The following is a 13,275-nucleotide window of genomic DNA, read 5'->3' as shown; positions in this document are numbered from 1 at the left end:
TCTTAACCACTGGATGGTGATATTGAAGTGGATAATCAACGCAGCTTTAGAACGCCAAAATAGTTTCCTCAAAGAAGCAATTATTAGTAGAATAGTCCCAGTGTCTTCAAAAATACTTCGGACAAAATGGTTAAGAAAGGTTCAGTGGGTTCTTCCCTTCCGTATGGACGCACTTTCTTCATTTCCTTCACTTTGAAAGGTCAATCAAACCCCATCCAAGTAGAAATGAAGGCCAAAGCCCATATTTTCAAAAGCCTAGAGTATTACCGAATAATTGCATAGCTGCAAGCTTGGCAGCTGCGAAGGTTTTGGGAAGATGAGATTGTTTTGTATAATAGTGCCCTTTGTTCATCACCTTCCTGCTGCAGCTCCACATCACCGTCTCTCCAGACAAAGTTAAGCTCAACCTGGACTGCCAAGAAGTGGCAGAGAAGCCTGTCAAGGAGGCCAGAAACATCACTCTGGAGGGCTACGAAGTGCTTGGCAAGATGGCCGGTTCTACTGGAAACAGGCAGACTGCAACAGTAAGTGAAAAGAACCCTCAAAAGACATGAACAAAAGCCTCCCACTACCATTTTACAACATGAACTGTTAAAAATCAATCCTTTGACGGAATTTCCATGTGCGCTCCTTCAAAAAGCAAAAAAAAAACAACCCCAATAAAGTCTGTTATTAACACTGTGCATTGTCACCATGTATGGAAACCATTTTATTTGACATCCTTCAATGTTTTTTGTCTTCCTCTGTTTAGTTCCAGATCCAGATGTTCGATATCATCTGCAGTTTGAGCTGGATCACAAGAGACAAATGCTGTGACCTGCCTTCCACAGTAAGTATTCATTTCCACATTAAAAAAAACAATAAACACAGACGCCATTTAGTAGTTTTATGTGGAAACATGCATTAATTATTTCAAGAAAAATACTAGCCTGACTGCTTCTGTATTAATGACATAAATGTCCAGATTAATCTAGAGGAAAAATTACTTTAAAAATGACTACTACAGTGAAACTTCTAAGGTCAACGTCTGATTTGTTCAGATTTCAAAACAAATTGTCCCAAAGGAAATAATGGCAACTAATATAATCTGTTCCAGCGTTAAACTGTCATCATCATTAAACATTCCATAACAATGTTTTAAGTAACATTTTAACATTCTTAATTGACACAGAGAACTAAATTGCATACATTTTAAGTCTAAAAAGAAGCAAATCACTGTGTATGCTTTTCATAACAGCCTTACTTGACATTCAGTACGGTATATATTCCCTATTCTTCTAACACTCAATATTTAAAGCTGCTGTACTGTAAGTCAAGTGCTTTTATACGAGCCGGAAAAGGACTATATATATATATATATATATATATATATATATATATATATATATATATATATATATATATATATATATATATATATATATATATATATATATATATGTATGTATATATATATATATATATGCATGTATATATATGTATGTATATATATATATGTATATATATATATATATATGTATGTACACATAACAAAACAAAACAACAACAACAACAACAACAAAAAAATATATATTTATACATTTATTTGTTACATCTGTTCACTTAAAACACTATTGGTAACATAAGCTAGCAGTTGGCTGAGTGAGAATGTCATTTAGAGCCGGTGACATACAGCAGCTGTAAGATTGGCCTTTATTTTGGAAAAAATTATACAAAAAAGACCAAATAAAAAGAATGAACCATTTTATCTTACATATTATGCTGACATTTCAGCGGTTTGGACTTTAAAGTTTTGGCGACCTTTGATTTTGGTGTATTTCACAAAATGACCTAAGTGGTTCTAGACTTCTGTTGAAGTAAACCGTAAAAACTTTGGGCATTAATCTTAAAGATGAGCACTTGCTCAGTTTTATTCGGACTGGCAGTAAAGCACATTTACTTTGATCCAGTTAGTAAATAACAAATGTCCTCAAATCCATAATTTTTCAGAAATGCTGATTTTTCCGACCAACCTCCTTTAACAATTTTGAAGGCACAATTGTGTATTTGTACCCTATTTACTTCTCTTATTACACATGTACTATTTATTCCCTTATAATCCTTTCTTTTTCTTTTGCAGCGCGATGAGGCAAAGTGCCCATCCCTCCCCCACTCCTGCACATGCACACAGGATAGCATTGGCCCCCCGGGGCCACCTGGTCCTTTGGTAAAGACACTACACATCCCACTTCCCTCTAACCTGTCTTCATCTCCGATACAGCCGATATAATGCTTTTTTCATATGGCAAACATGTTTTGAGGATGATGATAATTCCATATACATCCTCATAGATGCTGTACAGCAGTTTTGCCTGCGATACAGTTTGATCTCCAGACGTTTAGGATGTCCCCTCGCCTCAGGAGATATTTTGTTTTCCTTTAAGAAGCGCAGTTGAGGATGAGGCCATTGACATGCAATGAAATGTGGGCTTAGAGGGTAGTGTGAAAAGAGAAATGCCTGCTGATAAAAAGACACAAGTCTTGATAATGTGAGCTCGTAACCCCAGTCATCTCGTTCGAGGATCACTTGTATGAATATGGATTTTAGGACTTTTGGAATTTGGCCCTGTTGTTGCACTCACACTGTGTTTTTTGGCTACTCTCCTTTTTAGGGCGGCCCAGGTTCTAAGGGACCACGAGGAGATAGAGGCGATATGGGCAAACCTGTAAGTGAAACTTTGCTTGACTTTTAACATCTTATAGTGTTTTTCATTTGATCTCAAACTGTTTTTCGTTTGACTAGCAGTAGAATGTAACCGATAAAAAAGAAATCCCCAGATTAGGAATGCCGACTCATTGATTACCAGTATGCAACAGTATGTTCGCTCACACCAACAGAAGGAGCAACATCTGAATTTAGTTACCAAACACTTGTGCTTTGTATTCTCTTTTCACCGGTGCTAATTGGGGTCAAGTATCTTAAAGACTCTCAAGTCACAAACTGCTTAAGTCACTCGTCAAACGTCTGATTAAGATCGTCATCTTTGGCCACATTAGCATCTGTGTTGTTTCTACTGACAGGGTCCAGTGGGTCCACGTGGCGAGCCAGGAACTGTTGGCCCACTAGGACCACCAGGTCCTCAAGGTCCTAATGGATTGTCTCTACCTGGAGAACCTGTAAGTTCATGTACACTATAATGTTATACAATCATCACTATCAGACAGCAATGTGTAGCGTATGTAGAAGATTTTGGATGGCTGGAAAATATTTTCCCCTAAAACCATCAGTGCTCGGGATTTATCACAAAAGTCAAAAGAAGTAATTTTCTTCTCCACTGCCAGGGTCGGCCCGGACCAAAGGGGGATCGTGGAGACCAGGGCATAGTTGGTCTGCAAGTAAGTGCCCCCCCTTTTTTCTTGTGGTTTATGGACGGGAAACAAGAGCAAATCCATTGAGAGACTTGCTGCTCCTGCAGAGTTGACGCGGCAAAGATAGAAACCACAGTTGGGAGTAAAAGGATTACCCTCTATCCTCAGGAGGCACCTATTCACTCAAAACGGCGTGATGATTGACAAACGGTAGACCAGCGGTGCAGTTAAATTATTAAGTGTAGACTCAAGTTACTAAAAGAGAAAGTAGGGAATGGAACATGTTCATTCCCGGCCTTAACGTGACTGAAGATGATGAAAAGATAATTCAGAATGTCTATGATAACAGTTGTGCGTTACCAATCCAAATATTCTTACTTTAGGGGATTCCACACAAAATTGGTTACTTTTATCCTTAAAAACTTAGACTTTTGAAAACACCATTCAAAGTAAACATGTATATCTGATATATCACCATATTAATGAACAACAAGTGTTGGTTTCATTTTCAGCAGCGGCAGGTTTGCGCGTGTGTGTGTGTGTGTGTGTGTGTGTGTGTGTATGTTTCTTGTAACAAACACGATCGATTACAAAAACATTCATGATCTTTCTTGGGCATGTAAGTGCGCTGATTTTTATTCTTCATCTAATATATCTAGGGCCATCCCTGGCTAAATTAGACTTAGATTTAGACAAACAGGGCACTAAGCAGAGTTTTATTTGGAGCGCTCCCTTCTCCTATCACAAAATGTGTACACAATTCAACACAATGAAAATTCACAGTTACAAATGTTCCTGGCGCAACCCCAACAAGGATCCGAACCCAGTATGTCAAATAACAAAAACTGTACGCCACGGAAAACAACACAGATCTGTATGTAACCATTGCTCTTTTGCAAACTTTTTGGGGGTCAAAATATTGTTTGTATTTTGGCTTAAATTAAGCATTTTTTAAACATAAAATGGCTAAATTAACTAAAAATAACAGTATTAGCTACTAGGTGAGACCAAACCAATCAGAGCCCGCGGTTCAGTTTCGTGGCAACGGATTGGCTCAGCCTCAGCAGCATTACTATATTGGATTAAACTGGTGTAAAGGTGACTATGCGGGTGGTACTTCATGCATAGAGGGCTCTTATATTGTTAAAAACATATTTAAAAGGTCATAAAAAAATGTTTGTACTTTATAAAATACTCAATTTATAAATAATAATTCCCACTTGGTGGACATTTGTTTACACGGTGAGGCTTGAAACAATTCCCAGTGATAAACGAAGGATTATTGTAAATAAAAAGCCAAGCCATTGACATACTTAGTTAGTGGTTTTCTTCTAACATGATGAATGTCCATTTTCTTACGGATATGATCTGTCCACTGCTGCGAGTGTGAATTGTATATTATCTTTGACCTGATAAGTGGGGTTTAAGTAACTGCATGAGTGGGTTGTTCCTGATCATTGCACTTCGTTTGACTGTGTCTGCTGTTTCTCCCAGGGTCAACCTGGACCACGTGGCTCTATGGGCGCCGTCGGACCGAGCGGGCCACGGGTAAGGTCCACCTCCTAGACCTGTTGGATCCAAAATTCACTCACAATAAGTTGTATTTATCAACCATTTACTGAAGCATACGTGAGTGCTGTTGTACAGATTCTGAGCTTGCACTGCATTTTCTCACTCGTGTCAGCCATCAATTAGAACAAAAAGTAATTGAACAAGACAGACTCCCTGTTAAGTCATTGCACGGACGGGGTCCCCAGTGTGTCCAACATGTATGATTGTGTGTTGTACCTACATAGGGCCCACCAGGAAAGGATGGATCATCTGGGCCTCGAGGCCCACCAGGGCCAATGGTAATGTGCTTTTTATCCTAATGTGCAACCTCAGCTACTACAATGTTGCCGCATGCATCTTCTTATTTCCTTTTGCTGTGGTTTAGGGACATCTGGATCTATTTAAATCAAGTCCTTCTGCAAACGGGCATTATGCCATCATATAATCCACATTCATTATGTGCCATCATTAGTGCCATTAGCAGAGGATGTTTGTTTCCATCTCCGCTTTAGGGTCCTTGGCACAGTGTGGCCCCTCAACGCTAATGTTATAGTGTAGTTCCGACTTAAATAAACTTGTCATGCAATAGTAAAGACCACAAACTAATACTGCTACTGTGCCACGAACAAACTGTATTTATTTGTTGCTTTTTTGTCTTTAGGGAAGTCCAGGCACTCCAGGTGTACCAGGAATTACTGGAAAACCAGGAAAAATCGGGGATACAGGACACCCAGTATGTATTCATCTTACAGACATGTGAGTTCATCCACACACAGAGAAAGTAAATGATTGTTTTCCTATTAACAGGGACCTCTTGGCCCTAAAGGAGAAAAGGGAGAGAGGGTATGTATAGATACTGATGCTATATTCTCCTTTATCCCCATTACATATCAAATCGTTGAATGAGCCTTTATGATTTCAGGGAGACTTTGCATCCCAAAATATGATGCGTTCCATTGCCAGACAAGTTTGCGAACAGCTTGTAAACAGTAAGTAAAACATCTCTTAATCCTAATATTATTGACTTGATGATCGTAATCTCCATTTAAAAAGGTGATATTCTGAGTTTTTTCATACATTTAAAACACTTTCTTGTGGTCTACATAACATGTAATGGTGGTTCTTTTGTCAAAATGTTGCATGGATTTAGTTTTACAGACCATCTTCAAGCCGCTTTCTGACTGTCTCATCAAAATGCGCCGTTTTGTGGGCGGTCTTATTTTTGTGCCGAAGTCTTCCTCCAGGCAAAGCACCCTTCGACTGTGTTAGCCATGTTGTAGTCTTTAGCGCTTTCATATCGAGTCCACTGACAGATGTAGGTTAGAATTATGCACTTCTTTATATTCGAATTGGCAACAGCAGATGATTTTAGCATGCATGTGCAAGTGCGAGCCAGTCTGGCCCACAACAAGAGGGTAGAGAAAATTTAGGATGTTATTGCCTACAACTTTGGACTAAAACTGAATAAAATGGCGAACACTTTGGGTAAACCGCTACCAAACATGGAGAAATCCGGTGACGTAACTAAGGCATAATACTTCCCAATCGTCTAAAAAAAAACAATGTATGTATATATATATATATATATATATATATATATATATATATATATATATATATATATATATCTGCGATAAGGTGGCGATTTGTCCAGGGTGTATGCTGCCTTCCGCCGATATTAGCTAAGATAGGCACCAGATGGATATATATATATATATATATATATATATATATATATATATATATATATATATATATATATATGTATATATATATATATCCATACAGTATATCCGCCATACTTCCATGGTTTGATTTAAAATGTATGTGACTTATAGGGATAAATACGCACAAATAGGTACCAACAATTAAGAGAAGTTAGTTTTGCAAAATGGGACATCTTCAAGACACTTTCTTGTGGTCTAGATAATATGTATTGGATTTGCTTTGATGTCAATTTAGCGTAAATTTTGTCACTTTTATAAACCATGTTTTGATTCTGTTTGCAAGATGTTCGATTGTGGAGGCGTTCCCAGATTACACATGAAACCACGCCCCTCCCTCTCTAAAAGTATCATTACTTAACTTTTGAAATGTACTGTTTAAATGTATATCTTGAAGTCATCACCACTATTTTTATTTAGGCACAGTTGAAAATAAACTTCATGAACTTTGTATAGAGTCACCCGGTCTCAACATTGTGCACTTCCTGAACGATTTACTCTGCATAATTAAAACAAAGGGTTTTAGCAGCATTTGTTTCACTGCATGTTGCATGTCTGTGTTATTTTGGACATGCAAAGATTCGATGTGAATATTATTTTTTCCGAACTTTTTATGTGCTCCTTTCTGTTGCTCCTTCCCTTCTGGATAAAACTTGACTTAATGTCCAAATAAGTTTGTCCACCTCAGAGTGACATCACAATGTAGCCAGACTGCAAAACTCCACAAACACAGGCATCAGAACTGTGTACAAGCTCACACCAAAATGCATGGGACATATGATTTGATGTTTTGGCATTGTTTAAAAGGAGTAACCAACATTGTGACCGCATTTAGAAGTCAGAAAAAATTACATTCAGTAGGTCTCCTACAAATCATCCCCTCAAACTAATTTTTTCTCATTTGTTTTCAGGTCAGATGAGCAGAATTGACGGAATGCTCAACCAGATTCCTTCAGGATATCGTAGCAACAGTCCAGGACCAGCTGGTCCACCTGGCCCACCTGGCGATATGGGATCCCGTGGAGAACCTGGACAAGCCGGTCGCCCCGGCTTCCCAGGAAGCCCCGGTGTACCTGGAACTCCAGGAGAAAGAGGTACTTGAGCTGTAAAAGTTGAGTGTAAGGGCAAGGTAATTGTGACGGGATTACATAAGGAATGGTGTTAGGCTCCACATGGTTCAACTTATACCTTTCCAGATGTGAGCTTTGAATTCCAACTCATTGAGTGGTTTCGCTCCTGTCGCTTATTTGTGTAGGTTTGGTAGGTGAGAAGGGAGAGAGAGGATCTCCAGGTACTGGACAAAGAGGACCCAGAGGTGTTTCTGGACCACCAGGTAAGACAAAGCCTTCTTCTCTTCTTGGTCTGACAATGGCTGACTCTTCCATCCCCATGAGGCAAGCCAGAGGAGCATGTCAGTCCTCTGTTTATCATCGCTGTACTGTGGAGCTGCAGACAGGCCGCTGGTCTCCAATGTCATATTTACACTCAATCCCACTCGCACAGTGGCTACATTTTCCTTTTCACTGAGCTTATGAGAACACAGAGTTAAGTCCCCTCTGCCCAATTAAAATGGCATTCCAGAAGAGGTGAACATTTTCACCCCAAAAGTCTTTGCTGCAGGCACCTTCATTGGGGCAGCTGCATCACATAAAATCTTTGGAAAGATAACAAATATATTCTCAAACCTTTTTTAGGATTTATGTGCAAGAGGGCTTCTCCAAACAGTGTGCACATTTTGAAATATTACACACCATATCCCGCATTTATATTCAGCATTTTATTCCTCTGTATATTTTGACACTTTCCAGATGTCAGTCACGATATGAAAGCGGGTTTTTGTGTCGTTAAAATATATTTTATAAACAGCTGACCGCTTCTTTACAGAAGACGCTTGTCAGCCGCACAAAAAAGGGCTCTGTTGAGTTTGACCTCGCTACGGCAAAAGCTGAATCATGTCAGACACAACTAAAGACCTGTGGGAGGAAGTCCACTTTGATGACTCAATTCAGTGTGTATGAGAAGGAATCAGATCGTTGCACAACCAACTTTCTTCGGTGGCTTCATTGGACGACACATGGGTTCACTTAAGGCAGAGAAAGGAGCGAGGGGGAAAATTCCATGCTGAGTTCTCACTGTCTAGACAGATGGTGTTGGGGGAGGTTAGGAAGAGCGGTACCTCCACAAAGTTGTAATTTTTAATTGCAATTTTTTTTTTGAGGGCGGAGGTTTGGCTTCGTAATTGAGCAGTTGTGAAATTACAACAGTTACCACACAAGATTTATGAGTGATGTTATAAGAGATTGTGTGATCTGCCCTGATTGTAGGACTACAAGGAGAATCCAGAACAGGACCCCCAGGTCCTTCTGGCTCCGCCGGAGCTCGTGGCCCTCCAGGCCGTCAGGGTAATCCCGGGGTGAGGGGACCACCAGGCCCTCAGGGATACTGTGACTCCTCCCAGTGTGTAGGCATCCCTTACAACGGACAAGGATACACAGGTAAGCGCTCCACTGTTCCTCCGCGGCATGCAACTACGTTATTGCACACTAATGACTGTCTGTAACATTCAAAGACATGCATGTTCTGTGGTAGTAGTACCAGTCAAAACAAAATATATTAATCATCAAATGAAACTGACCATTCGCTAAACTCTATCCATGACCTCATTGGGGTCACAGGTACACTGGAGCCTATTACAGCTGACTTCGGGAGTGAGGTGAAGGCGAACTCAAATTCGAAAATGTTACTAATATTATTAATAATAATTAAAATAATACCTTTTATTAATAGAGCACTTTTCAAAAACAAGGATACAAACCAAAAACGGGTGTATAAAATGCTGCACCCATTAATTTTTGGACAAATTTTATTTTGTACTTACATTGGCCGCACAAGTGTACACTTTGAAAAATGAAATATTTACACAGACAGTAGCGTACATGTATCACGGACTGCAAGCGAAGCTTCAGGCAGGAACCCAAGATTCAGATACAGCAGGCTGTGTGCAAGTTAAAAGACAATTTAAGTGTAAATGAACACTTGCGCAGCTTGGAAGTGCACAAACAACTAACATCTGACCAGGTAGCGTAGCTATAAAGCAACGAAAGAGATAGGCTATAAGAGCTTGTGCAGCGAGGGAGTGCACAGCACAGAACAGGATAATGATCCAGCCCAGAGGACAGACAGACCGGACAAATAAAGCGTCCTGATTAACATTAGGAACAAGTATGTCCTGATTGTCAATCAAGGACAGGTGATAGAGGCGGAGGAAATGAAAGGACAAACAGGAAGTGGAAATCTAGAAAACAAGAGTGCTGAAACAGAAATAACTCCATGCAGAGGAAAAACAAGACAAGTTTAAAAACTGTCAGAGTCATGACAACCGTGAAAGTCATCGAGTGCTGTATTCCTCCTCATCGATTATATCAATTTTTTTTGCGGTTCCTATTTATTTCAACTATAAAATTGATTCTTAACTTTTAAACATTTATTAAAAAAATACATATCAATATTCATTTTTCATATCATATATACAAATACATAAATATAAATATATATTTATTTAATTGATTTTGGAAAATTATACTTGGTCTAAATAGGAATCATGATTCAGATGTGAATAAAAAATGTTCAGCAACCCTAGGCAATTGTTAAATATCATGAGGCCATTATAATTTGCCTTTATATGGTTATATATGCTCTGCATTTACATACCATCCTTTGAGGGCAGTGATAAAAAGGATTTTGACAACTCTGGTTTAGCGAGTGGTCAGTCACGACTCACCAATTTCCACCACTTGCATATGTATTTATAAACACGCATGTTCATCACTCTTATGATTCCTTGCATACTGGATTGTAACTCACCCCCTCTTTGACCTGTTTGCAGGTTAGGCATAGTAAACGCTCTGAGTCGACTGTGCAGCTTTACACTTTGAAGTCCTGTTTCTGAGATGTTTTGCCCGTGGACGTAATTAATGAACATTAAAACAAACATTACCAAAAAACAAAAACAAACCAAAAACCAGAATGGAAGTGGACTGGCACTAACATCATCTCACAGCTATAAGCTACCATTGATGGCAACCTGCTGGCCTGTTTGCATCTTGAACCACAAAAAGCGCTGGGAACAAAAACAAGCCCAAAGACATTTCTACCAAGGAAGGAGCATGTTCAAACACCAACCAACACAACTACTAACACAGAGGATCTCATAACCGTGTACATGTAGAGGTGAGACTGTAAATACAACTAATGTGGTGCTTTGTAAATGATGTATGAACTCGGACACTTCACTAAAATCCAAGTTAACGTCTGTACTGAGCTTGTGCCTTATAACACCCCGCTTACTTACACCAGCAATAACCTGTTTACAAAATCATTCAGACTGAAGCATGTTCCATTTGTACTAGTTTTAACCACCATGTTTTTTTTTTTTTCGTATTTTTATTTTATTTTATTTTATTTTATTTTGTGTGTATGTTGGACAAATTAGTGCTCAGTGGTGCTCTCTTCCTACTTCAGTATAATTGTTTTACTTGTTATTATGCAAGAACGTGAGTTAATAAGAATATTCCGAAAAAGCATTTGTATAAATACTAGATAAAGTCATATTTTTGGAAAAAAAAAAGGTGTAATCATACGAGAATAAAGTCGCTATCAATTAGCCACTATTTGTTTAAAACACTCAACAAAAAAATGTTGTGCTTGTACATTGTGTTCTTCATTGTCATAAGTTTTTTTTAGGGTACTTTTACAGAACCCAGTCCCCAATATCCCAAGATAAAAAAAAAAATGTGTCTTGAATTTAAATTTTTTTAATCTCCCAATAAAATCAGCTTATTCCTATAAAATTTTAGTTTTATGTTCACACATTTAAAGTATAAGTATTTTTGGTATATTACAAGTGTATACTTTATTCTCAAGTCCTATTGTTTTTTCCTAGTAATAAAATGTATTTATTGCAAGTAATTTACAACTTTAATCCTGTAAATTTGAAATTGTATTCTTGTAAAATGCCACTTTTTTAATATTATAAATTGATACTTCAATAAAATATCTACTTTATTCTCGTGAGATTACGGCTTTATTCTTTAAATTTTACAACAATTTTTCTTGTAAAATTACAACTTTGTTCTTGTAATATTTATACTTCTCGTAGTATCATTATTTTTTTTTTCTTGTCATTTTGGCCCCTAGTAGTCCTTTTGCATGAATGCAAAAGTGTAACACGGGTCATTTTAGAAAAAGTCCATTGTGCAATACGATTTGTGAAATTGTGCAAACCTTGATTGATTGGCCGCATATTTTCTATAGCCAACAACCAGCCTGAACCGGAAGTAGCGTCTTTACCTGTGGACCCCGCCGGAGAGTTTGAGACAGTAATTTCATCAGGTTACACGCAAAACCAACGAAGAAAGCGATCACTATCCAAAGACAATTTACAGAGACTAGCATCATAGTGAAAGTGTATTCTAGACTTTCTTCATCCACTTATGTGAGGTTAAAGAGCTATTCAGAACATTCATATATGGGTTTGATACTCATAGTTATATTGAACATATATTGTTTTTGACATGAGAATTTTAGCAATACAATGTCGCTCATCATGTTTAGTCTCCTTGTAATATCTGACTCCAATGATGAATGCACTAATTCCCGTGAAAGAAACAACAATGACAATTTCCAAACCATCAGGTCTTCTTTTAGTCCATGTTTATGTAAAGCTGTTGTCGAATTCCATTGGAGGAAAAAAACAGTCTTCAATTGTAGCCCCTGAAGGTTTGTTCAATGTTTTGTACGGCCTAAAAGAGCAAAAATTAGTCTGACTTTATCAAAAAATGCATTTTTTTGGTTGATTTGTTACCAGATGTGGAATTGCATGTTTGTGTTGTATAATTTACGGAGAATTTTTAAGTCAGAATATATTTGTTTTCTATCAATGCAGTTAGATTTGAACGCAAGACTATGGATATAGAATTGCTGATGTCATGTTTGAACTGCACATATGTTGTGAAATCCACACAGCCTTATTTTCTTATTTATTTCTGAACAAAAGAAGAGGCATTTTTCAATAAAACTACTGAAAATGTTCCATTTGTTTCAACTGTTTATTCATTTGTGGGAGATGGGCTCTTGTGCGGCTTTTATTATGATGGATGGATTTTGCGTGACAACCTGTCATTCATAGCCTGAAGTAATTTGGCTTTGAAGCTTACTTTTAGGGTGACAACTTAAATCATTTTAGAGAATCCTGAATTCATAAACGTAAAGGGCTGGTATCAGTATAAAAACAAAAAACAGGAGAAATATAATCCGAGAGAAAAAATGTAATTTTGATACAATTGTACGCACGTACAACACTTAAGACCTTCAGTGAGTTAGTATGTGGAATTAAATGATGGAATGGATTCACCTCGGACTCAAACTCAAACTCAATTTTGCGCCTTTTTTTTTCCCATGTATGATTGCTCTTTCTACAATGTCAAGAAAATGTCCAGGACAAAGAACAAAGAAGAAGAACCAAGATAAACATTCTGAATTGATCCAATCCATCCATTCATTTTCAAGATAATCTTACTTATCTCACCATATGAAATATAACTTACTTCACCAACTAATATATATATATATTTTTTAATTGTTATTACTTATG

The 13,275-nt window shown here is 37.8% G+C and overlaps 1 protein-coding gene across 6 annotated transcripts in view; it reads left to right on the top strand.

The window, feature by feature from the left end:
* LOC133549768 (collagen alpha-1(XII) chain-like) overlaps positions 1-12,714 on the top strand; it is a 70,655-nt gene extending 57,941 nt beyond the window's left edge. For 5 of the 6 annotated variants that reach the window (XM_061895525.1, XM_061895526.1, XM_061895524.1 and 2 more), the window contains 15 exons: positions 369-524; positions 752-829; positions 2,120-2,206; positions 2,652-2,705; positions 3,061-3,156; positions 3,322-3,375; positions 4,843-4,896; positions 5,145-5,198; positions 5,561-5,632; positions 5,707-5,742; positions 5,822-5,888; positions 7,535-7,717; positions 7,879-7,956; positions 8,948-9,118; positions 11,937-12,714. In XM_061895525.1, coding sequence (XP_061751509.1) covers positions 369-524; positions 752-829; positions 2,120-2,206; positions 2,652-2,705; positions 3,061-3,156; positions 3,322-3,375; positions 4,843-4,896; positions 5,145-5,198; positions 5,561-5,632; positions 5,707-5,742; positions 5,822-5,888; positions 7,535-7,717; positions 7,879-7,956; positions 8,948-9,118; positions 11,937-12,082 — 1,386 coding nt within the window. In that variant the 3' untranslated portion in view covers positions 12,083-12,714. Of the gene's footprint in view, positions 1-368; positions 525-751; positions 830-2,119; positions 2,207-2,651; positions 2,706-3,060; positions 3,157-3,321; positions 3,376-4,842; positions 4,897-5,144; positions 5,199-5,560; positions 5,633-5,706; positions 5,743-5,821; positions 5,889-7,534; positions 7,718-7,878; positions 7,957-8,947; positions 9,119-10,509; positions 11,697-11,936 lie in introns of those variants that run through there. The other variant, XM_061895528.1, reaches the window with a different exon arrangement.
* The last annotated feature ends 561 nt before the right edge of the window (positions 12,715-13,275 follow it).

Source organism: Nerophis ophidion, linkage group LG03 (assembly GCF_033978795.1).
Source record: "Nerophis ophidion isolate RoL-2023_Sa linkage group LG03, RoL_Noph_v1.0, whole genome shotgun sequence".
Classification (NCBI taxonomy): domain Eukaryota; kingdom Metazoa; phylum Chordata; class Actinopteri; order Syngnathiformes; family Syngnathidae; genus Nerophis; species Nerophis ophidion.
This window is presented reverse-complemented; position numbering and strand designations above follow the sequence as displayed.